Source organism: Nomascus leucogenys, chromosome 17, assembly GCF_006542625.1.
Source record: "Nomascus leucogenys isolate Asia chromosome 17, Asia_NLE_v1, whole genome shotgun sequence".
Taxonomy (NCBI): Eukaryota; Metazoa; Chordata; class Mammalia; order Primates; family Hylobatidae; genus Nomascus; species Nomascus leucogenys.
The window spans coordinates 38,048,209-38,073,872 of record NC_044397.1 but is presented as its reverse complement, the minus strand read 5'-3'; the positions used below and the strand labels follow the sequence as shown (position 1 = coordinate 38,073,872).

At 50.0% G+C, this 25,664-nt stretch overlaps 1 protein-coding gene across 6 annotated transcripts in view; it reads right to left on the bottom strand.

The window, feature by feature from the left end:
* The window catches only part of HIP1 (huntingtin interacting protein 1), a 199,816-nt gene that overhangs the window by 38,799 nt on the left and 135,353 nt on the right, over positions 1–25,664 (bottom strand). For all 6 annotated transcript variants that reach the window (XM_030797542.1, XM_030797544.1, XM_030797543.1 and 3 more), the window contains exons 3-8: positions 19,397–19,539; positions 19,084–19,140; positions 13,824–13,904; positions 7,942–8,018; positions 7,095–7,156; positions 108–248 (exon numbers count right to left, since the gene is read on the bottom strand). In XM_030797542.1, coding sequence (XP_030653402.1) covers positions 108–248; positions 7,095–7,156; positions 7,942–8,018; positions 13,824–13,904; positions 19,084–19,140; positions 19,397–19,539 — 561 coding nt within the window. The remainder of the gene's footprint in view (positions 1–107; positions 249–7,094; positions 7,157–7,941; positions 8,019–13,823; positions 13,905–19,083; positions 19,141–19,396; positions 19,540–25,664) is intronic.

The window sequence follows — 25,664 nt, the reverse complement described above, 5'->3', positions numbered from 1 at the left end:
CAGCCAAAGGCACTGAGAAGGACTGCGTTTCTCTGGGGACATCCTCAGGCTGGGATCCTCCCTCTGGCCTGAATCTCATGTAAGAAGATCTGGCCCGTGGTACTCACAGGAGTGGAGTTTGAAGAGGAGCTTGACAGTGTAGTCATAAAGGTGGCTGCAGTCCAAGATGACCTGGATCAGCGGGGCGAGGCGGCACTGCCCAGCTGCCGTCACAGACACAGAGCGGGACATGTCCAGGGAGTTGAATACTAGGAAATAAAAGTGAGGGAGAAAGGTGGTAGAGCCAGGGGATTACAGGCAGCCTCTTCAAAGGGGCAGAGGCAGGGGTCCAACATACACCAAGGACCGATTCTGTGCGTGCTTTATCTCATCTAATTCATTTAACCCTCACAACACTCCCATGAGATAGGTAAACGTGTCCCCATTAGACAGGTAAAGAAACAGAAGGTTAGTAACTTGAAGGCTGTCACAAAGTCAAGAAGTGGCTTTATTAGCCGGGCATGGTGGCGCATGCCTGTAATCCCAGCTACTCGGGAGGCTGAGGCAGGAGAATCGCTTGAACCCAAAAGGCGGAGGTTGCAGTGAGCCAAGATCATGCTATTGCACTCCAGTAACAGAGCAAAACTCCGTCTCAAAAAAAAAAAAAAAAAAAAGTGGTTTTGGCATGGTGTGGTGGCTCACGCCTGTAATCCCAGCACTTTAGGAGGCCAAGGCAGGTGGATCGCCTGAAGTCAGGAGTTTGAGACTAGCCTCTCCAACATGGGAAAACCCTGTCTCTACTAAAAATACAAAAATTAGCCGGGCATGGTGGCACATACCTGTAATCCCAGCTACTTGGGAGGCTGAGGCAGGAGAATCACTTGAACCCAGGAGGCAGAGGTTGCAGTGAGCTGAGATTGCACCACTGCACTCCAGCCTGGGTGACAGAGTGAGACTCTGTTTCATAAATAAATGAAACAAAACAAGTCAGGCGCAGTGGCTCACCCCTGTAATCCCAGCACTTTGAGAGGCCGAGGTGGGTGGATCGCCTGAGGTCAGGAGTTCAACGCCAGCCTGGCCAACATGGAAAAACCCTGTCTCTACTAAAATACAAAAATTAGCTGGGTGTGGTGGCATGCACCTGTAAACCCAGCTACTTGGGAGGCTGAGGCAGGTGAATCACTTGAGCCTGGAAGGCGGAGATTGCAGTGAGCTGAGACAGTGCCACTGCACTCCAGCCTGGGTGACAGAGCAAGACTCCATCTAAAAAGAAACCAAACCAAACCAAAATAAAACAATACAAAACAAGAAAAATAAGAAAAAGGACTTGGGAGAAGGAAGATATATCAGGGTTCAAGGCTGAAACTTGGGGCACCTGTCAACAAAAACAGAAGTCTTGCCTCCACCCTCTTGAGTTTCAGAGACGAAGTTGCTCCCTCAGTTTCTCACACTGGGGCTCCCTCCACACCAACCTCCTGCCCCCCATCCTAGACCAAGCAACTGGCCGTCTGGCTGCAGACACTCGGCTCACACCACTGGCCAGGCCGATTTTCCTTCTTGCACTGGCCACCCACTGCCTCTGCAGACTCTGCACGCAGCGGGCAATGAAATGACTCTCCCCGCGGTCCCTCTGTGAGTGGAACTGGCTCAGAGGGAGACCCAGCGCTGCCTGTATTCCGCTTCCGCTGATTGCACTAATCCCTGGTAACTGGGTTAGTCTGGCAGCTGAAAAAAAAAATCCCAAACTGTTCTAATTAAAAGGCAGCTTTTCTTCTTGACACAAATTAAAAGCAGCTGTCACTGAAAGGCAGCCATCCCCAAGTCTACCGGCTTCCTCAGGCTCCAACGGGCAGGAACCACGGGGGGTTCCATCTCCCTGCCTGCCCTCGATTCCCGATGCCTTCCAGGAATGCCCTTCGGCACCCAGAAACATCTAGAGCAGTGTCATCGTGGACAAGTTGTTCAGTCACTCTGTGCCTCCTGATGCTCTTCTGTTGAGCACACGTGGCTGTAGCAGTACATACCTCATAAGGGTCTCAGAGGACTTCAATGAGAATGTTGTGAAAAGTGCATGGAATTGTGCAGTGGTTCTTGACTTTGGCTTTGAGATTGGTTAGGATCACCTGGGGAAACTGAAACACTAAAGTCTTCTGCAACCCCCAGAACCGCCCCACCATCTGTTTCAATTGGTCTGCGGTATGTTGGGATGTCAGTGGGTGTCAAAAGCCTCCCCCTGCCGTCCCCCATTAGGCCAGGTGCCGTGGCTCATGCGTGTAATCCCACCACTTTGGGAGGCCAAGGAGGGAGGACTGCTCGAGGTCAAGAGTTCGAGGCCAGCCTGGCCAACATGGCGAAACCCTGTCTCTAGTAAAAATACAAAAATTGGCTGGGCATGGTAGTGGGCACCTGTAGTCCCAGCTACTCAGGAGGCTAAGGCACACAAATTGCTTGGAGGTTGCAGTGAGCTAAGACTGCAGCACTGCACTCCAGCCTGAGCGACAGAGCAAGGCTCCGTTTCAGAGAAAAAACAAACAAACAAACAAACAAAAAACACCCCAGGTAGATTCTAATCTGCATCCAGGGTTGAAAACTATATGTCCAAGCTCAGTGGTTGTCAAGTTTTAGCACACATCAGAATCACCCACAATAGTGCTATCCAATAGAATTCTATAATGATGAAAATGTTCATATAAATTTTCTAATATATTAGCCATATGTGGCTTCCTGAAATATGCCTGAAATAGGACTAGTGCAGCTGAGGACCTGACTTTTAAATATTATTTAATTGTAACCAAGTTCAATGATCATGTAGGGCTAGTGAGTGCCCTACTGGACAGTGCACACTGGGGGTGCTTCTTAAAGCACAGGAGGCTGGGCGTGGTAGCTCATGCCTATAATCCCAACACTTTGGGAGGCTGAGGTGGAAGGATCACTTGAGCTCAGGAGTTTGAGGCTAGCCTGGTCATATAGCAAGATCCCATCTCTACAAAAAATTAAAAAATTAGCTGAGTGTGATGGCACACACCCCTGGTCCCAGCTACTCAGGAGGCTGAGGTGGGAGGATCCCTTGAGACCAGGGAGGTCAAGGTTGCCGTGAGCTATGATTGTGCCACAGTACTCCAGCCTCGGTGACAGAGTAAGATCCCATCTCCAAAAAAAAAAAAAAAAAAAACCAACCAAACAAAAAAACAAACAAAAACAAGAGAGACAGAAAAGAAAAACAGCAGTGATGATGAAATAGGTGAACAGAATTCATTACATAGTGTTCACTTTCAGCTGCATGCTCTGGGAATCTCTAGGGCAAATTACTTAGAGTCTTCTGGACCAGAGCTACCCAAATATAACTCCTGGATTCAAGCAGTCTTCCCACCTCGGCCTCCTAAAATGCTGGGTTTATAGGCATGAACCACTGCACCTGGCAGCCTGCTGTTTTTCAAAAAGCAAGCATTCTTTAATGGTTGAGCGCGTGCTATTCACCAGGCACTGGGCTAGAACAGAGGGAATTTGGAGATGAGTAGGTCAGCATCTCATGGTAACAATATTAATGAACAATGCATATAAAACCAGAGCAGGCTGGGCACGGTGGCTCATGCCTATAATCCAAGCACCTTGGGAGGCCAAGACAGGCAGATCACTTGAGGCCAGGAGTTTGAGACCAGCCTGGCCAACATGGTGAAACCCCGTCTCTACTAAAAGTACAAAAATTAGCCGGGCGTGGTGGCACACACCTGTAATCCCAGCTACTCGGGAGGCTGAGGCAGGAGAATCGCTTGAACCTGGGAGGCGGAGGTTGCAGTGAGCTGAGATGGTGCCACTGCACTCCAGCCTGGGCAACAGAGCGAGACTCTATCTCAAAACAAAACAAACACACAAAAAACACAAAAAACCAGAGCTAGGGGTCATGAGATGTGGCACAAAAAAGATGGCTGAGCTCACCACCTCTACCCCTTACTCATTCTCTCAGCTAATTAAGTCCTTTTGGACCTCATCACCATCTCCGCTTACTCAAGGTCCACTGTCTGTCAGGAACTGGAAGGATGACCCAAAGGTTGAAACATTTGTCTTGCTCATCCCTAAACACCACAGCAGCGGGAGGCAGGCAGGCAGCCGGCCCAAGAAGAGGCGAGGGCCACAGGGAGAGAGCTTGTGTGAGCCGAACTGCAACTTCTAGGCTGCACTTTCCCAAGGATGACAATTCCAAGAATCTCACTCATGCCTGCATTCAGATCTAGCACATTCCAAAGCTAAATGCAGGCTGGGCGTGGTGGCCCATGCCTGTAATCCCAGCACTTTGGGAGGACAAGGCAGGCAGATCGCTTGAGCTCAGGAGTTTGAGACCAGCCTGGGCAACATATTGAAGCCTTGTCTCTACAAAAAGTACACAAAAATTAGCTGGGCACAGTGGTGTGTGCCCGTAGTCCCAGCTACTTGGGAGGCTGAGGTAGGAGGATGGCTTGAGCCCCAGAAGCGGAGGTTGCAGTGAGCCGAGATTGCACCACTGCATTCCAGCTTGGGTGACACAACCAGACTATCTCAAAAGAAACAACAACAAAGAAGTGAAAGCTAAATGCGAATGAATTCTGAATTATCCACATACGTTGTTCCCACCCAAATCCAAACGATGAAAAGTTAGCCACAACAATGTATACTTGTTCATATACTTTTATGCAAACATTTCCAAAGCATTTTTTTTTCAAAGAGTCTTGCTCTGTCACCCAGGCTGGAGTGCAGTGGTGCAATCTCGGCTCACTGCAACCTCTGCCTCCTGGGTTCAAGCAATTCTCCTGTCTCAGCCACCTGAGTAGCTGGGATTACAGGCATACACCATCAATCATGCCTGGCTAATTTTTGTATTTTCAATAGAGACGGGGTTTCACCACGTTGTCCAGGCTGGTCTTGAACTCCTGACCTCATGATCCGCCTGCCTTCGCCTCCCAACGTGCTGAAATTACAGGCATGAGCCACCGCACCCGGCCCCAATGCATATTTTAAAAAATAAATGCATCTACACCATTGCTTTCAATCTGACTGGGAATAGCTTAAGGCATAGACTAGATTCTGCGTTTTATTTTTATTTCTCTACTGACTTTTGTATAACGCCCTGCTCAAATAGCTTCCTAGTCGGCTGAATGTCCCTTTCTCCCACAAACCGGTTTCCAACTGTTTCTGGTGTTTGTCTTTCTTTTTTCTGAGACAGAATCTTGCTCTGTCACCCAGGCTGGAGTGCAGTGGTGTGATTTCAGCTCACTGCAATCTCTGCCTCCCGGCTTCAAGCCATTCTCCTGCCTCAGCCTCCTGAGTAGTTGGGATTACAGGCGCTCACCACACCTGCCTAATTTTTGTATTTTTAGTAGAGACGGGGTTTCACCATGTTGCCCAGGCTGGTCTTGAACTCCTGACCTCATGTGACCCACTCCCCTCAGCCTCCCAAAGTGCTGGGATTACAGGCATGAGCCACTGCGCCCGGCCTGTTTCTGGTGTTTTTCTGACCACGTCCTGTGCTGAAGACTGGTCAATGTATTAAGGAATTTGTTGCCCTGTCCCAGCCATCGTACAACACAAAACAGAATATTCTGGAAAAGCGGTCAGTAATAGGCATTTCTGCACAGATGAACATGCTGAAGGAAGCTGAAGGAAATTCGGGGTCAGAGAGTCCAAACCCCTTAGTGGGTCCTGCCTGTCCACATGCAGAGAAGGCCACCAGGCTTGGGCATGAGACCGCCAAGCTTGCGTATGGAGATCTGCAATGTGGAACGTTGTCTTTCAGAGTTGGATGCTTGTGGTGGAATGCCCTGAGTCTCAGAACGCTGGTGCTTACGTCCCCCAGGGAAGGGAGGGGAGCCTGCTGGGAGGTGTCGGGAGGAGACACGCTGGACAGAAGGGGATCAGCTGAGGCTTGTCAGGGAAGCGTTAGGGGCTGATGATCTGGAGGCACCACGGTTGTTGGCAGACGGGAGCCTGGAAGTGTGGCCACTCCCCCTGCTAGTGGAACAGGACTGTGTGAGCTTCTCATGTGGACTTGGGTGACAACCAGTCCTGGGTGACAACCAATCCTGACCAGCTTGTTTCCCATGGCTGCCAACTCAACAACAGACACAAGCCCTTCCTCCTCAGCAGAAGTCGTGCCCATGAGCCAGCCCAGCTCCGAGCAGCAGACAGGACTGGACCAAGGACTGGCCAGGGCCATGGCTGGCAAAGAGGTAAGACCTGTCTTTGGGCTTTTGGAGGCCTGTGCTTCAGGAGAGAGGCCAGTAGGAAGGGGCAGTGTGTGGTCTTTCTGCTCAGACGTGAAACCACTCGCTTTGAAAATGTCTAGGAGGCCAGGTGTGGTAGCTCATGCCTGTAATCCCAGAACTTTGGGAGGCTGAGTTGGGAAGACACCTTGAGGCTGGTAGTTCAAGACCAGCCTGGGAAACACAGTGAGACCTCCCCCCCCCGCATCTCTGCAAAAAATATAAAAAATCAGCCAGATGTGGTGGTGCGTGCCTGTAGTCCCAGCTACTTGGGAGGCTGAGGTGGGAGGATCACTTGAGCCTAGTAGTTTGAGGTTGCAGTGAGCAGTAACATGCCACTGCAATCCAGCCTGGGCGACAGAGCGAGACCTTGTTTCTCTCTCTGTGTCTTTTTTTTTTTTTTTTTGAGATGAAGTCTTGCTGTATCACCCAGGCTGGAGTGCAATGGCATGATCTTGGCTCACTGCAACCTCGACCTCGTGGGTTCAAGCAATTCTCCTGCCTCAGCCTCCCAAGTAACTGGGATTACAGGCATGCGCAACCATGCCCGGCTAACTTTTGTATTTTTAGTAGAGACAGGGTTTCACCATGTTGGCCAGGCTGGTCTTGAACTTCTGGCCTCAAGTGATGGGCCCACCTTAGCCTTCCAAAGTACTGGGATTACAGGCGTGAGCCACTGCGCACGGCCAAGACCTTGTCTCTTAAAAAGAAAAATATTGAAGAGGTTCAGTCCCTCCCTCCACGAGGGATGGAGAGACCAGAGATGGGGTGTGAATGTCTCCATTTTCCTACCCCTGTGCCGCACACTTTGCAGGGAGAGGAGCACTGGGAATTAGGTAGTTCCCATGACAGCCTGGGTTAGACGGGAGGGAAGAGACTCACCCGTTTGGAAGAGGTTGAGTTCACACTCCAGGTAATCAAACATCTCCACTGTTAACTGGAAACTGGACCCAAGAGGAAAGAGAGCTTACACTCCACAGCCTGAGGCCGGTCTGTTACCTGTCCCCTCCCCCACACTCTACACTACTCCAGTCACCAATGCTAACGTGCGTGAGCAAACACACACACAACTCCAGCTCCAAGTCTTAGCCTCATGGGTATTATGGCCATGCAGCCTGGTGAAGAGTCAACAGTGACAGTGACAGGTCGGGGGCGGTGGCTCACGCCTGTAATCCCAGCACTTTGGGAGGCCAAGGTGGGCAGATCACCTGAGGTCAGGAGATCGAGACCAGCCTGGCCAACACTGCGAAACCCCGTCTCTACTAAAAATACAAAAATTAGCTGGGTGTGATGGCGCATGCCTGTGATCCCAGCTACTCGGGAGGCTGAGGCAGGAGAATCACTTGAACCTGGGAGGTGGGGGCTGCAGTAAGCCGAGATCGAGCCACTGGACTCCAGCCTGGGTAACAGGGCGAGACTGCCTCTCATAAAAACAAAAACAAAAACAAAAACAGTGACAGTGACAGAGGGAGAGGATAGGTACCAGTGTTGGAGTCAGAGGGCAGAAAGTGAGACAGACAGGAAAGCTTTGGGGTGTGAAATAGCCAGGCAGGGGTTCTGGATGAGGCACCACCAATAAATAAGTGGCCCAAAGGCCAAGTCACCCAGGGGCTTTGGTCCCCATCCCAGCCACGGCCTCCCCCCATCAGACCCTCCATGACCCTCATGAGAAGTATCAGCATTCACAAAAGCTTTCTCCCTCCCTGGGCCCAGGGCAGGAGCCACTTACAAGTTGTTCACGTCACTTTCTCCAGCCTCGTCCAGCTGGCGGTCACTCATCTGCAGGTTTCCTGGGAACCTGGGATTCTGGAAGGGAGGCAGAGGAAAGGAGTCAGGACAGGAGACATGAAGAGCTCTCTCTCAGCTGGGGGTGGTGGCACATGCCTATGGTCCCAGCTACTTGGGAGGCCGAGGTGGGAGGATTGCTTGAGCCTAGGAGTTCAAGGCTACAGTTCAAGGCCACTGCACTCCAGCTTGGTTACAGAGTGAGACCCTACCTCAAAACAAACAAAAAAGAAAAAAAGAAAAACCACTGGTATCATCAATCATTGCCCAATATCTGCAGCATGATCCTGTCATCTGTGTGGTTTGTCCCTGTGGCAAAAGGAAAAGGCCACAGAGATGGGTGGCCATCCCATCGTGGGGCATCTACATGTACAAGTGGATACTTTAGGCTCTAGGCCAGGTGCGGTGGCTCACGCCTGTAATCCCAGCACTTTGGAGGCCAAAGTGGGTGGATCACTTGAGGTCAGGAGTTAGAGACCAGGCTGGCCAACATGGCAAAACCCTGTGTCAGCTAAAAATACAAAAATTAGCCGGGTGTGGTGGTGCACGCCTGTAGTCCCAGCTCCTTGGGAGTTTGAGGCGGAATTGCTTGAACCCGGGAGGCGGAGGTTGCAGTGAGTTGAGATCGCACCACTGCACTCCAGCCTGGGCAACAGAGTGAGACTCCGTCTCTCCCTGCAAAAAAAAAAAAGAAAAAGAAAATCCCCATTGCGGACTTTCCTGCTGGGCTCCATGGTGCCAAGGCCTCTGAGGCTTGACCTGGCAGCTGGGACACAGTTTTCCTTTGCCCTAAGTCATACACGCTGAGATTACAACCTCTGACCTCAATTTCAGCACCTTCACCTCTACTCCATCCCCAGCTATGCGCACCCACTCCAGACTCTGCCATCACCTAAAACATCCCTGCCTAGACCTCCCCACTCCAGCGTCTCCCTCTCTGGCTGCATTGCCCAGGCCTCTGCCCTTCCAGTCCTCTCCTGCCCTCAAGTCCACCCACTACTCACGCTTCTGTCTCAGAGATGGCCAGTCCCCTCCTGCTCCCTCTGCTCCTCATCTCTCTGCTTGCCTTTGCTTCCTGGCTCAGTCTTGACATCATGACTGGTGGCCTGGCTCCACTTCCCCACACCCTGCCTGCCTTTCCACCACACTGCTTGGAAGACCTGCTGAGAGCCTGGGTCCTTGTCATCGGCTCTGCACCTAGGGCCGGCTGCCGACTGTCCCTGGAGAAAGACTCACAGCTGGTGTCACTATGCATTCACGTTCTCTGGCCTGAACATCCGTCTCAGTTAGCTCGGGCAGTTATAATAAGATACCACGCACTGGGTGGCTTAACCCATAGAGAGTGTCTCGCAGTTCTTGAGGCCAGGGAGTCCAAAGTCAAGGTGTTGACAGATTTGGTGCCTGGTAAGGGGCCTCATCCTGGTTACACTGCTTACATGGCAGAGGAGGGGGAAGCCAGCTCTCTCCTGTTTCTCTCTCTTTTTTTATTTTTTAGAGACATGGCCTCACTGTTGCCCACGCTGGAGTGCAGTGGCATGATCGTTGCTCACTGCAGCCTTGACTTCCTGGGCTCAAGCGATCCTCCACCTCAGCCTCCTCAGTAGCTGGTACTACAGGCGTACACCACCATGAGGGCTAATTTTTTGGGGTTTTTTTGTATTTTTAGTAGAGATGGGGTTTCGCCACATTGGCCAGGCTGGTCTTGAATTCCTGACCTCAGGTGATCTGCCCACCTCGACCTCCCAAAGTGCTGGGATTACAGGCATGAGCCACCACACCCGGCCAGAGAATGAATTTTTCTTTAATGTGTGCGGGATATTTTTGTTGTTGTTTTCGAGACGGAGTCTCACTCTGTTGCCCAGGCTGGAGTGCAATGGCATGATCTCAGCTCACTGCAACCTCGGCCCCTTGGGTTCAAGCGATTCTCCTGCCTCAGCCTCCCGAGTAGCTGGGATTAACAGGCACGCACCACCATGCCTGGCTAATTTTTTTGTATTTTTAGTGGAGATGGGGTTTCACCATGTTGCCCAGGCTGGTCTTGAACTCCTGACCTCAGGTGATCCACCTGCCTCGGCCTCCCAGAGTGCTGGGATTACAAGCGTGAGCCACTGTGCCTGGCCAAAAAAAACTTTTTTTTAAGAGACAGGGTCTCACTGTGTTGCCCAGGCTGGTCTCACCTCAAGCCTTGGCCTCCCCAAATGCTGGGATTGCAGGTGTGAGCCACTCTGCCCAGCCTCCTTCCCCACTCTTGTATCGCTAATTGCTAAAAACTGGAAAAGTCCTTTGATCCTCCACACTTGGACAATACCAGCTTCCCCATTTTCTCTGCTTTCTAAAACCAGGAAAAACAAGACAGCAGTGAGCTTGAGAGCCTTTGGAAGCAAAGCCAGCTGCATCCTCATTCGACCCCAATTCTCCAAGCCCACGTGACCATTCCCTTCTGCCCTTCCACGCTATTAAAAGCTAGGGGCCTGGCTATTGGCACCAGCTGCTTCTGATGCCGCTGAACGATGCTGTCTTCCTATACACAAGGGAAAGGGACCCCTTTGGCCTCTATCACCCCCGCAGCCCCACTGCACCAGCTCCCAACCCAGTCCTCTTCCTCCTTAACCTTCTTCCCAGTCTTGCTTTCTCTATGCCCTCCTTTCTCTCCTTTTCCACCTAAAATCCTACCCTAGGCCCTTCCTCCTCCCATTTTCCATTTAACACTTTTTTTTTTTGAGACAGAGTCTTGCTCTGTCACACAGGCTGGAGTGCAGTGGCGCCATCTCAGCTCCTGCAACCTCGGCCTCCTGGGTTCAAGCCATTCTCAAACCTCAGCCTCCTGAGTAGCTTGGACTACAGGTGCGTGTCACCATGCCCAGCTAATTTTTGTGTTTTTAGTAGAGATGCGGGTTTCACTAAGTTGGTCAGGTTGGTCTCCAACTCCTGGCGTCAAGTGATCCTCCTGCCTTGGCCTTCCATTGTGTGGAGATTAGAGGTATGAGCCACCACATCCAGCTCATTTTAACACTTTCAATCTCTACTCCCAAAATGTCTTTTTTTTTTTTTTTTTTTTTTTTTGAGATTGAGTCTTGCTCTGTCACCCAGTCTGGAGTGCAGAGGCAGCATCTCGGCTCACTGCAACCTCCACCTCCCAGGTTCAAGCGATTCTCCTACCTCAGCCTCCCGAGTAGCTGGGACTACAGGCGAGAGCTAATTTCTTTTTGTATTTTTAGCAGAGATGGAGTTTTGTCATGTTGGCCAGGCTGGTCTTAAACTCCAGACCTCAGACGATCCGCCCGCCTTGGCCAAAGTGCTGGGATGACAGGCATGAGCCACTGCGCCCGACCCCAAAACATCTTAAATCCAGTTCTCACCTTTCCCCACCTCCTCATGACACCTTTACCAGAGCCCGGTCCTCCCTCCAATCACATGCTACAACTCCCCTCCCCTCCACACTCTCAGCCTCTCCCTCCTGCTTCTTCACCTTGCAATCCAGCCCAAGGGCAGCCCGACTCCCTGCCTCAGCCTCTGACACCCTGGCCTGGCCCGGCCTCAGTTCTGGTTTACGTTGCCTCCTATGTGCCCACCCCTCTGCCTGACCCCCGTTGTCTCCCATAGTTGCCAGACCCCTGCACACCCCTCAGCTGCTGGCCTCCCCCACCTCACACTATCCATCGTGTCACCTTCTTCTCTCTTTTTTCTGTGAAATAGGGCCTCACTCTGTTGCCCAGGCAGGAGGGCAGTGATGTGATCATAGCTCAGTGCATCCTTGACCTCCCAGGCTCAAGGCATCCTCCCACCTCAGCCTCCTGAGTAGCTGGGACTACAGTTGCACACTACCACGCCTGGCTAATTTTTTAATTTTTTGTAGAGACAGGGTCTTGCTATGGCGTAGGCTCGAACTCCTGGACTTAAGCAATCCGCCCTCCTTGGCCTCCCAAAATGCTGGGATTATAGGCACGAGAAATCCCACCCAGCCTCATTTCCTGCCAATCTTCAGGCAGTCCCTGCTTCTTTGACTGTCCCATGGACAACTGTCCTAATTCTGGCTCTCATCATTGTCCTCACTGGCCGCCTGGATCTTTCAAGTCCACTTTGTGCACTGCCCCCAGGAAAAGCAACGTAAAATGCAGAGTGGCCCGTGTCATTGCCTGATCCCCACTGGGTACCGAAGGGTCCAAGGTGCGGCTCAGGCGGGTGCCGAGGCCTCTGTGACTGAGATGTTGTTTTCCACCCTGCCCAGCGTCACACCAGAGTGGATCTAAGCCAGTGTGGTGGTGCGCATCTGTGGTGGGGCAGGAGGATCTCTTGAGCCCAGGAATTTGAGGCTGCAGTGAGCTAAGGTGATCCACCTCCAGCCTGGCCAACATGGCGAAATCCCGTCTCTACTAAATTAGCCGGGTGTGTTGGCTCCTGACTGTAGTCCCAGCTACTTGGGAGGCTGAGACATGAGAATTGCTTGAACCCAGGAGGTAGAGGTGGTAGTGAGGTGAGATCGTGCCACACTGCACTCCAGCCTGAGTGACAGAGTGAGACTCCATCTCAAAAAAATAAAATAAAAATAAAATAAACAGATTAAAAGACAGGTCTGTACGGGAACTTGCTATAGAAATTGTAGGAATTGCTGGGTGCTGTGGCTCACGCCTGTAATCCCAGCACTTTGAGAGGCCAAGGCCGGTGGATCACCTGAAGTTGGGAGTTCTAGACCAACCTGATGAACATGGAGAAACCCCATCTCTACTAAAAAAAAAGATACAAAATTAGCCAGGCATGGTGGTGCATGTCTGTAATCCCAGCTACTCAGGAGACTGAGGCAGGAGAATCTCTTGAACCCGGGAGGCGGAGGTTTCGGTGAGCCGAGATCGCCCCATTGCACTCCAGCCTGGGCAACAAGAGCGAAACTCTCTCTCAAAAAAAAATAAATAAATAAAAGAAATTGTAGGAGTAGTTTTGCCCTGTCACTCAGGCTGGAGTACAGTGGCATGATCATAGCTTACAGCAGCCTTCAACTCCAGAACTCAAGTGATCCTCTTGCCTCCTGAGTAGCTGGGACTACAGGCATGCGCCACCACCTCTGGCTAATTGTAATTTTTTTGTAGAGACAGGGTCTTGCTATGACCCAGGCTGTTCTCAAACTCCTGGTCTTAAGCGATCCTCCAGCCTCGATCTTCCAAAATGCTCAGATTACAGGCATGAGCCACTGTGCCTGGACAGGAATTGTTTTTATTAACAGTAAAATCAATGCTTCTGTAACATTTTCATAAGGCAATCTAGTGGCTAGGGTTACCCTTTCTTTTTTTTTTGAGACAGAGTCTCATTTTGTCTCCCAGGCTGGAGTGCAGTGGTGTGGTTTTGGCTCACTGCAACCTCTGCCTCCTGGTCTCAGGTTCAAGCGATTCCCCTGCCTCAGCCTCCCGAGTAGCTGGGACTACAGGCATGCATCACCACCATGGGTAATTTTTGTACTTTTAGTAGAGACGGGGTTTTGCCATGTTGGCCAGGCTAGTCTTGAACCCCTGACCTCAGGTGATCCATCCTCCTGGGCCTCCCAAAGAGCTAGGATTATAGGTGTAAGTCACCATGCCTGGCCAGTTGTTCTTTCTAGCTGCAAAATGGGGAACAAAGGGTGCAGAAGACATGGGCCAAAATCCCAGCCCTCGTCACGCCCCGTGGGCCTGGCGGCACTTTCCTCTTGCACAGCTGGGGTACCTGATGTGCACACTTCCTCAGAAGCCTGGGCTGTCTATTACCTGAAAGAGCTGACAACTGAGCCCAGGGAGGGGCTGAGGGGATGGAGCAGGGGAGGCGGCGGTGGCGGCAGAACTGTCCGCAGAGACTCACTTTGGTGTGGTACTCCATCTTGGTTCTTAGCAGTTTCAGGTAGATGCTGCACAGCTGTCCATACCCCTCGCTCAGGTGGCCCTTTTAGGAAGAGGAGGGGAAACAGAGTCAAAAACAAGAACATGACAGTCGAGAGATCTGCTGCCAGGAATTCTCTGGTAAAGAATCTATCTTCTTTTTTTCTCCCCTTTATTTTATTTATTTAGAGATGGGGTCTAGCTCTGTTGCCCAGGCTGGAGTGCAGTGGCATGATCTCAGCTCACTGCAGCCTCTGCCTCCTGGGTTCAAGTGATTCTCCTGCCTCAGCCTCCCGAGTAGCTGGGATTACAGGCATGTGCCACCACGCCTGGTCAATTTTTGTATTTTTAGTAGAGATATGGTTTCACCATGTTGCCCAGGCTGGTCTCAAACTCCTGGCCTCCAGTGATCCACCTGCCTTGGCCTCCCAGAAGGCTGGGATTACACTACAGGTGTGAGCCACCACGCCCAGCTAATTTTTGTAGTTTTTAGTAGAGACGGGGTTTCACCATGTTGGCCACACTAGTCTCGAACTCCTGATCTCAGGTGATCTGCCCACCTCTGCCTCCCAAAGTGCTGGGATTACAGGCGTGAGCCACCGCACCCAGCCATCTACCTTTATTCTTAAATGTAAAATAGAATCAATCTATTTTTCTCACTTAATATGCTGCAATTTTATTCAACTTCTTAAACTTTCTTTCATTATTTTTAGTGACTGACTAGTATTATTGTAATTTATTGAACTGACTCAATAAATTCAAATGAGCTGAAGCCAATTCAAACCAGTTGAAATTTTTGCTATCATAAACCATTTCAATGAACATTCCTTACAGCACAATCTTTTGTACAAACATAAGGACTTCGTTTGATAAATTCTGGACAAAGCTGCCTACTTAAGAATGTTGAGTTTGGCCAGGTGCAGTGAGTGGCTCATGCCTGTAATCCCAGCACTTTGGGAGGCCGAGGAGGGAGGATTGCTTGAGCTCAGGAGTTTGAGACCAGCTTGGCCAACATGGTGAAACCCCATCTCCACAAAACATGAAAAAATTAGCTGGGCATGGTGGTGTGCACCTGTGGTCTCAGCTATTCAGGAGGCTGAAGTGGGAGGATCACTTGAGCCCAGGAAGTTGAGGCTGCAGTGAGCTGTGATCATGTCACTATACCTCCAGCCTTGGTGACAGAGCAAGAAACTGTCTCAAAACACCACCACCACCACCAACACACACACACAAGACTGCCTCCTTGGTACAGGAGAAGTAAAGATAAATAATAAAATAACAAACGCTTGTACTCCTGCACTGAGGAAGTCCTCCCTAAGGACTATGAAGAATTCTACTGCCTCAAATCGCCGCTGTGATCGGGGAAGGAAAATCTGCCCTAAATTCACAAAACCTTAAGCTGAGAATTTAATTTCGAGTGATCTCAATCGAAGCAAATACCAATTCTCTCTAGAGGAACCTGCCTTCGTTACAGACTTCAAAGAATTCTCCACAGATAAAATTCCAAGGAAGATGAGCAGTTTAGGGTAGAAAATAACAGAACATAAAACTACACAGCATGGGCAAAATGCACCAAAAGGGACGGAGAACAGAAACAAATCTCTAAAGACTTTAGATAATAGAATTACAAAATATATATGAAATGACTTTGGTTCATATATCTAAAGAAATAAGAGACTGTTTCAAAATATATGCAGAGCATAATAAATTGTAAAGGAGGAGAAGCAGGGCCAGACACAGTGGCTCCCCCTGTCTGTGATCCCAGTGCTTTGGGAGGCTGAGGTGGCAGATCGCTTAAGCCCAGGGGTTCGAGACCACCCTGGGCAACATGGCAAAACCCTGCGTCTACAAAAATTAGCTGGGTTTGGTGGTGCACACCTGTTTTCCCAGCTACTTGGGAGGCTGAGGTGGAAGGATCACCGGAGCTCAGGAGGTTGAGGCTGCAGTAAGCCATGATCATGCCACTGCACTCCAGCCTGGGTGACAGAGTGAGACCCTGTCTCAAACAACAACAACAACAACCTCCCCCCGCGAAAAATAAGCAGATTATAAAAAAAAAATAGAACTTCAAGAAATGAAAACTGTACTAATTGGGCCAGGTGTGGTGGCTCATGCCTGTAATCCTAGCAATTTGAGAGGCCGAGGCATTGGATCACCTGAGGTTAGGAGTTCGAAACCAGCCTGGCCAACATGGTGAAACCCCATCTCTACTAAACATATAAAATTAGCTGGGTGTGGTGTCACATGCCTGTAATCCCAGCTACTTGGGAGGCTGAGACAGGAGAATTGCTTGAACCTGGGAGGCGGAGGTTGCAGTGAGCAGAGTTCGTGCCATTGCACTCCAGCCTGGGCAACAAGAGCAAAACTCTGTCTCAAAAAAAAAAAAAAAAAAAAAAAGAAGTACAAGAAAAGAAAAGAAAACTGTACTAAATGAAATTGAAAACCTTATGGAGAAGCTTAATAACACATTAGACCCAACTGGAGAGGAGGCAAACTGAAGGCTAGAGCTGATAAAAATTATCCAGAATACAGCAAAGACAAATAGGTAGAAAAAACTGAAAGAGTGGTTTAGAGACATGAGGGGTAGGATGAGAAAGTCTGACACAGGTCTAGCCAAAATCTGAGAAGGGGCTGGGCACGGTGGCTGATGCCTGTAATCCCAACACTTTGGGAGGCCGTGGAGGGAAGATCACTCGAGGTCAGGAGTTCGAGACCAGCCTGGGCAACATGGCAAAACCCTGTCCCCACTAAAATATAAAAATTAGCTGGGTGTGGTGGTAAGTACCGTAATTCTAGCTATTCGGGAGGCTGAGGCAGGAGAATCGCTTCAACCTGGGCGGCGGAGATTGCAGTGAGCTGAGATTATGCCAGTGCACTCTGGCCTAGGCAACAGAGCAAGACTCTGTCTCCAAAAAAAGAAAACGACATTCTTTTTTTGTTTTTTTTTGAGACAAAGTCTTGCTCTGTCACCTAGGCTGGAGTGCAGTGGTGCGATCTCGGCTCACTGCGAACTCTGCCTCCCAGGTTCATGCCATTCTCCTGCCTCAGCCTCCCAGGTAGCTGGGACTACAGGCGCCCGCCACCACGCCCGGCTAGTTTTCTGTATTTTTTTTTTAGTAGAGACGGGGTTTCACCGTGTTAGCCAGGATGGTCTCAACCTCCTGACCTCATGATCTGCCTGCCTCGGCCTCCCAAAGTGCTGGGATTACAGGCATGAGCCACTGCGCCCAGCCAAAAACGACATTCTTAAACAAGCAAACACGGTGTTAGCCACCAGTAGACTCTCAATTATGGAAGTTATAAAAGAAATAATTCAGGCAGAAAGAAAGTGATCTCAGATGGAAGGTCTATGGAGATCACAGAATAAAACAAGGAAAATAAAACAATAACTTACAGAGTTTAAAGATAAACATAACCAAAACCAAAATACATGGTTATGCTAACAGATAAATGGAGGGACTGAATGGAACTAAAATATTCTAAAGTCTTTGTGTTATACAGGAAACAAAGATATGAAAGGTAGACCTAGATAAAACAAGCAAGCATTTTGTAATTATTAGAGAACATGCCAAAAACAAAAAAAGTAGATTTGTTTTTTAACCTCCCAAATAGTAATGGGGAAAAAACAGAATGAGAAAAAAATACCCAGCCAATCCAAAAGAAGGCAAGGAATGAGAGAAATAGAAATAGAACAGATGGGACAAATAGAAAGCATAGAATAAAATTGGAGACATAAATCTAAACATACCATGTAGCATAATAAATGTAAATAGACTAAATGCCCAATTAAAAGACAAAGACTACCATCCTGGATAAAAAAACAACAACCACAAACCACACAAAATCCAACCAAATGTTATTTATAAGTGTTATTTCTAAAACATAAAAATACAGGAATGCTTCAAGTAAAAAGATGGAGAAATATATACGAGGCAAATTCTAACAAAAAGGAAAAAGACCTAAGCTTTACATGTTACAGGGAACATTTTCCAGCACACAGTTGGGAAATCTGGGGACAACTCTCAACTTTGTTCTGGTACCTAATTTTGTGACTTTAGGACAAGCTGCTTCCCTTTCTGGGCCTGTGTTTCCTCACCTATGATAGGTAGACAGGACTACATAGTTGCCAGTGTTTTATAGGTGCAGACAGATACAGGTAAGACTGTGCAAAAAGGCTAAAGTAGTAGTTTTCAACTGGTAGAGGCAAAAGAACATATCAGAATCAACCAGGGAGATTTTTTTTTTTTTTTTTTGAGACAGAGTCTCACTCTGTCACCCAAGCTGGAGTGCAGTGGCCCAATCTTGGCTTATCACAACCTCCGTCTCCCAAGTTCAAGCGATTCTTCTGCCTCAGCCTCCTGAGTAGCTGGGATTACAGGCACACGCCACCACACCCAGCTAATTTGTGTATTTTTAGTAGAGCCAGGGTTTCACCATGTTGGCCAGGTTGGTCTCAAACTCCTGACCTCAGGTGATCTGCCTGCCTCCGCCTCCCAAAGTGCTGGGATTACAGGCATGAGCCCTGCGCCTGGCCAAGGGAGATTCTTCAAAATCCAGATTACCCCTCTCCATATACACACCCGCAGACATCAGAATCTGGGGTAACTGTGGTTTGTGTACAGAAATGCTCTTTTCCATTGACTGTGATATTGCCACCTACCTCCCCCCTCATCCTAAAGCACTGATAATCTCTAAACAGGAAAGAAAAAGCTCTGGCATTAAGAATTGGGTATGCTAATTCTAATTCTCAATGCACTATGACTCCAACGGGACCAGTGGAAGGAGAAGAGAAATAGGAACTGTGGGCTGGGCACAGTGGCTCATGTGTGTGATCCCAGCACTTTGGAAGGCTGAGGTGGGAGGATCACTTGAGGCCAGGAGTTCAAGACCAGCCTGGGTAGCATAGCGAAACCCCCATCTCTACCAAAAAAAAAAGCAGGAACCATGGCTGTGTGGCTACTGCTGACGGATCCCAACTCTTGGACAGCTTTGTGACATGAGTTTCCATTGGCAGGAGAAGCTCCCAGGCCCTGGAAATTTCCTGAAGCATCCAGGGACCCCAGGCAAGACTATGGATATCGTGGTACTCTTTGGGGGCATCCTTAGTCCCTCTCTGGCACTCATGGGAGAAATCCTCAACAAGCTGAACGAGATGAATTTATTTCACCCTCCAGTCCTTGCTCTGTGGCCTCTGGGGAAGGAGAGGAGGAGCAGGTGGCTCCTGGGTACATCTCCAGACTCACCCACATCCTGCTCATGTCACTCAATTCATTTCTGTATCTCAGAGAGTCCTTCAGGACCTGCAGGAGCAAAAGAACAGCCTGTGAGAGAATGGAGAAGGAAGGAAAGACAAAGGAAAGGAGGATGGAGAGAGGCGGAGGTAAACCTGGGGCAGGGGGACAGGCTGATGGGAGAGAGGCTCACCCACCCCTAATGGGGAACCCAAAGGCCAGAAGGGGGCAGTGTGGGAGAGGACAGCAGCCTCTGTGGCCCAGGCAGTCACTTTCCCCACAAGTGTCCCTGGCTCCCTGCCACCCCACAGCCCCAGAAACTCACGTTCGGGTGTCCGTCTCGGAGGAGTTTGTGGAACACATGGCAGAACTTCCAGCAGAGCACTGCGTTGCTAGACAGAGGCAGGCGGTTGACAACAGACCAGAAGGTCTGTGCCCCTTTCTCATGGTGGGTGCCCAGTATGCACGGTGAGGGGGGGTTATGGAAAACAACGGCATGGGCTCTGCTTCCCAGAATCCAGCCTGCACCCAGCCACCGCAGGGGACCGAGCCTGCACCCAGCCACCGCGGGGGACCGAGCCTGCACCCAGCCACCGCGGGGGACCGAGCCTGCACCCAGCCACCGCGGGGGACCGAGCCTGCACCCAGCCACCGCGGGGGATAAAGGCTGCACCCAGCCACTGCGGGGGACCAAGCCTGCACCCAGCCACTGCAGGGGACCGAGCAGTTGTGCAAGTCGTGGTTGGCAGTGCCTTGGAGGGAGTGCCGCTCAGAGCTAAGACACCATGGAACTGTACATTCCTTCTGGGAGTTTTAGGGTAGATGGGAATACTTGTTCTAATAAAATCCACTTGAGTAGACAATTTCCTGAGATGCAAGCATCTTGAAAGAGAGGTGTCTTTTTCTAATTTGCATAAATACCCTGTAGGCCACAGTGGTACTGGGTTGCCCTTTCTATCAGAATGCTGAGTTGATGATGGGTCCTTCGGGAATAACTACAGCTATTTGTTGTGGTGGTTGAGATAGGGTCTTGCTCTGTCACCCAGACTGAGTGCAGTGGTGCGATCATAGCTCACTGTAACCTCGAACTCCTGGGTTCAGGCAATCCTCCTACCTCAGCCTCCCAAGTAGCTGGGGCTATAGGCATGCACCACTATGCCCGGCTCATTTTTAAAGTTTTGGTAGAGATGAGGTCTTGCTGTGTTGCCCAGGCTGGTCTCAAGCTCCTGGCCTCAAGTGATCCTCCCCTCTTGGCTTCGCAAAGTGCTGGGGTTACAGTCATGAACCACTGTGTCTGGCCTTATGACACCTAACTTTTACACAACATTTGAGGGCTTCCTCAGGTTCTTTCTTATGCATTATTAAAAGTGAGGGTGTGCAGGCTGGGCGCAGCGACTCACGCCTGTAATCTCAGCACTTTGGGGGCCCGAGGTGGGTGGATCACCTGAGGTCAGGTGTTCAAGATCAGCCTGACCAACACGGTGAAACTCCATCTCTACTAAAAATACAAAATTAGCTGGGCGTGGTGGTGGTCGCCTGTAATCCCAGCTACTCAGGAGGCTGAGGCAAGAGAATAGCTTGAACCCGGGAGGTGGAGGTTGCAGTGAGCCAGGATCATGCCACTGCACTCCAGCCTGGGTGACAGAGCAAGACTCCGTCTCAAAAAAAAAAAAAAAATGAGGGTGTGCTTCCGCTCCTCATCAAGGACCTTGGTTCCTGCAGGGAATCCTGCACCTTGACCCCTTGGCTCCTCCTCCAGGCAGCACCTCTGGCCCCTTTCCATTTAGCCAGCCTTGTGCTTGCCTTGACAGCAGCAATCTTTGTCTAAAATGCCCTTTCTGTAAACCTCAACACCCCACTTCTTTCATAAACCTGCCTGGCCCCATTCAGGGGCACCTTCAATCTCCCCACACCTTAAATTCCCCATATATGGAATCCTGGAACCGCTTCTCCCCAGGCCTAATTCCAGACACACCCACCCCCTGCAGACAGTTGTCAGTTTGCATGTAATAAATGTCCATCAGAGTCGGGCGTGGTGGCTCACGGCTGTAATCCCAGCACTTTGGGAGGCTGAGGCAGGTGGATCACGAGGTCAGGAGATCAAGATCAGCCTGGCCAACATGGTGAAACCCCATCTCTACTAAAAGTACAAAAATTAGCTGGGCATGGTGGTGCATGCCTGTAATCCCAGCTACTTGGGAGGCTGAGGCAGGAGAATCGCTTGAACCTGGGAGTTGGAGGTTGCAGTGGGAGTTGGAGATTGCACCACTGCACTCCAGCCTGGGCGACAGAGCGAGACTCCATCTCAAAAATAAATAAATGGCCCTCTGGCCTCACATGATTTTAAGTTCGGCTATTCCAGATCTCTGTCATTAGTGAGCTCTTTTTGGAGTGAGGAGAGAATTTCCACTTTTGTAATTGTGTGCTTCAACAAGATTCACAGACCCAGTAACTGGGCACTGTCAGCTGTTAGGCCAACTCTGTGCCCGGAACTTTAGGCTTTACTCAGCAAGGCTCAGGTTGCAAGTGCACTGTCATTTAGGGCAGAAAGACTCGCCTCAGGTAGGAAACTAAATGACTCACCCGGAGCACATGTTATTTTGCTTCTGAACTGGAAGATACCATAAAGCTCCTTTCCTCGATGACATTTTCATTTAGAGAGGGGTGGACTTAAACAGATGTTTGGGTCTGGAAGCTAAAATCAGCTTTTGGTGTAGGAGTCTTTCTTTCCTTCTTTCTTTCTTTCTGTCTGTCTGTCTGTCTTTCTTCCTTCCTTCTTTCTCTCTCTCTCTCTCTTTCTTTCTTTCCTTTCTTTTTCCCTCCCTCCCTTCCTTCCTTCCTTTCCTTCCCTCTCTCTCTCTCTTTCGTTCGTTCGTTCTTTCTATTTTTTTTTTAGACAGGGTCTCGCTCTGTCACCCAGGCTGGAGTGCAGTGGCACAATCTTGGCTCACTGCAACCTCCATCTCCCAGGTTCAAGCGATTCTTGTGCCTCAGCCTCCCAAGTAGCTGGGATCACAGGCGCCCGCCACCATGCCCGGCTAATTTTTGTTTTTTTAGTAGAGACGGGGTTTCACCATGTTGCCCAGGCTGGTCTCGAACTCCTGGCAAGAGATCCACCCACCTTGGCCTCCCAAATTTCTGGGATTACAGGTGTGAGCCACCGTGCCTGGCCTTGGTGTAGGAGCGATTTCTGAAATAATTTTTGGTTCCACTTAAAGCACAGCCCCTGCAGACTGCAAGGAAGCAGTGAGGAGAGACCAGCAACCCCCAGCCTCCCCACACTCCCTTCTCCCAGCGGATAGCACTTACTTTTCCTGAGAGCAGCCTCCTAAACCAAAGCTGAGTGCAGAGCTAGCCGGGGACCCTGGCTTTATTTTATTAAATTCAAATTAATTTTGTTAATTAATTTATTTTTTTAGAGACAGAGTCTCCTTCTGTTGCCCAGCCTGGAGTGCATTGGTGCGATCATAGCTCACTGCAGCCTCCAACTTCTGGGCTCAAGTGATCCTCCCTGCTCAGCCTCCCAAGCAGCTGGGAGCTACAGGCATGCACCAACACACTTAGCTAATTTTTAATTTTTTTGTAGCGATGGGTCCCACTGTGTTGCCCAGGCTGGTCTTGAATTCCTGGACTATGTGATCCTGCTGCCTGGGCCTCCCAAAGTGCTGGGATTACAGGTGTGAACCACCACACCTGGCTCAGGCACCCAGACTTTGAAATGTGCAAGGAGACCTTTCTGGCATTCTTTCACATTATAGGCATTTTTATGCCCCAAGTATGTGTCAAAGACTGTAAAATCCATTCAGGGAGAAAAAAAAGAAAGTAAGAAAAATAAGACTCAGTCCCCAGCCCTCCAGGAGTGAATACCAAGGTGGCGGGCCAAACTGTTCACCATTTAGGCATCTGTGATAAATGTGTAAGCAGCATTTCTGAAGTCAGACCTCCTAATGCTTATTCAGTTTGTATCTAAGACAGCTGATAAAAGACCCGATAATAGATAAATGGGCTGGGCGTGGTGGCTCACGCCTGTAATCGCAGCACTTTGGAAGGCCCAGCGGGAGGACTGCTTGAGCCTAGCTAAGAGTTCAAGACCAGTCTGGGCCACAGCGAGACCCCAACTCTATAAAAAATTAGCCAGGCATGATGGCGTATGCCTATAGTCCCAGCTACTCAGGAGGCTGAGGCGGGAGGATCACTTGAGCCTAAAAGTTGAGGGCTGCAGTGAGCCTCCAACTGATTGTGTCACTGCACTCCAGCCTGGGTGACAGTGCATGACCCTGCCTCAAAAAAAAAAAAAAAAAAAAAAGCTTTGGGATATCTTTAATTAGGCATTTCAAACCCTACTGTATAGAGTTGGTTTTTCAACATTTATTCATCATTTAGAAATTATGAATCAGAGACTCATAGAATGTTAGAGCTGGACTGTTAAATCTTTGAAATCTTCTTTTTCTTTTTGAAACAGAGTTTTGCTCTTGTTGCCCAGGCTGGAGTACAGTGGCGCGATCTCAGCTCACTGCAACCTCTGCCTCCCAGGTTCAAGCGATTCTCCTGCCACAGCCTCCCAAGTAGCTGGGATTACAGGTGCCCGCCACCACGCCTGGCTAATTATTGTTTTTTTAGTAGGACGGGGTTTTACCATGTTGGCCAGGCTGGCCTCGAACTCCTGACCTCAGGTGATCCACCCGCCTCCACCTTCCAAAGTGCTGGGATTACAGGCATGAGCCACCACACCTGGCCTGAAATCTTCTTTGTCCAACCTTTGATCAGACAGAAGGTGACCCAAGGCTTATGGAGGCCCCACTCAAGGTCCCAGAGTGAGCCCAAGAGTTCCAGTGGTGGGATGTCAGAATCTTCCTGCAGGGTCCCTTCCCTCCTCCCAGGGAGCCTTCCGGCAGCATGTGATGTGACCCTGCCGCTGCAGGCCTGGCCTCTCTGCGCCCATGTCTTGTCCTGAACAGCACACTGCCCGATGATAACTGTCTCTCCCTTACTCATATCTTTTATCAGATTGATCACAGATTATTCGTAGGTAAGGGTCAGGGCTGAGTCATTTCCTCTGAGAAAATCAACTGGGCCATTTAAAATAAAGGCTTTTCTTGGTTTGCTTTGAATCATCGCAAGGGTACCAAACGTGATGCAGGAAAGCAAGGGGCCTGTGTCTTTCTGGGGAAAAAAAAGAGCAAGATCTAGCTAGGCTCACGTAGGGCTGGACTTCTGGGTTACCCCAGAGAGGTTCTGCAGCCCCCATCCTAATTCCAGCCAAAGCATCTTCCCACTAAAGGCAAGCTGCTTTCCCTCTAGCAAACAGCAGTTCACAGACCACACTAAGCAATGCTGGCCTTCTCTGGCTATCTAACCTGGAGGGTCGCCTCTAGGAGTCGAGGCTAGATTGCAGATAGAAGTGCAGCCTCCGAGGCTGGGCACAGCGGCTCATGCCTGTAATTCCAGGACTTTGGGAGGCCAAGGCAGGAGGACTGCTTGAGCTCAGGAGTTTGAGACCAGCCTGAGCGACAGGGCAAAACCCCGTCTCTACTAAAAATACAAAAATTAGCCAGGAGTAGTGATACACACCTGTGGTCCTGGCTACTTGGGAGGTTGAGGCAGGTGGATCTCTTGAGCCTGCGAGGTGGAGGTTGCAATGAGCTGAGATCACGCCACTGCACTCCAGCCTGGGCGACAGAGCAAGACTCTGTCTCAAAAAAAAAAAAAAGTCCCAACTCTGCTTGCCTGGAACTCCACCTTGCTCTGGCCAAGCACACAGAGAGTTAAAAGCTTAGCCACCCCCCTGGCAGCCTCTCTTCTTCAGCCTTTGGGGATTAAGCTCTCCGGCTCCTGGATTCTGCAGCTCGAAGGCAGATTCCTAGGGATTCATCAGCCAGCATGGTACTGCATCTCTCTACAAAGCCACAGGCTGCTCCTGTGTGTGGTGGGCTTACAGAGGGCTTTCAAGTCACCCATTCCCTAATCCACTTCCAGGCTCTTGTCTTCTTCCCTCTGGCATAGGTCAAAACTGTTCACGAAGGTAGAGAGGCCCTGCCTGGGTTTAAGGCCAACCAACCTCTGAAGCTAAGACTTTCTTTTTTCGGCCGGGCGTGGTGGCTCATGCCTGTAATCCCAGCACTTTAGGGGGCTGAGGCTAGGGGTTCAAGGCCAGCCTGGCCAACATGGCGAAACCCCGGCCCTACTGAAATTACAAAAATTAGTCGGGTGTGGTGGTACATGCCTGTCATCCCAGCTACTTGGGAAGCTGAGGCACAAGAATCGCTTGAATCCAGGAGGCAGAGGTTGCAGTGAGCCGAGAACATGCCACTGCCCTCCAGCCTGGGCAACAGAGTGGGGCTCTGTCTCAAAAAAGATAAAAAAAACAACAACTCTCTTTTTCTTTTTTTTTGCTTTCATGCTCAGAAAAGGAGATGATTATTGATTATGCAACCCCCAGGGGAGTGGTCCCTGTGTCCCTGTAAAGGCAAAGCAAGGACCTGGAGGGCTTTGATAATAGGTGAAGATCCCTCCGGACCCCCAGGAGTTCTCTCAAAGGAAAGTAACTTTCAAGTGACTTTGAGGTTCTACAAAGCTTGAGTCGGCCAGGTGCA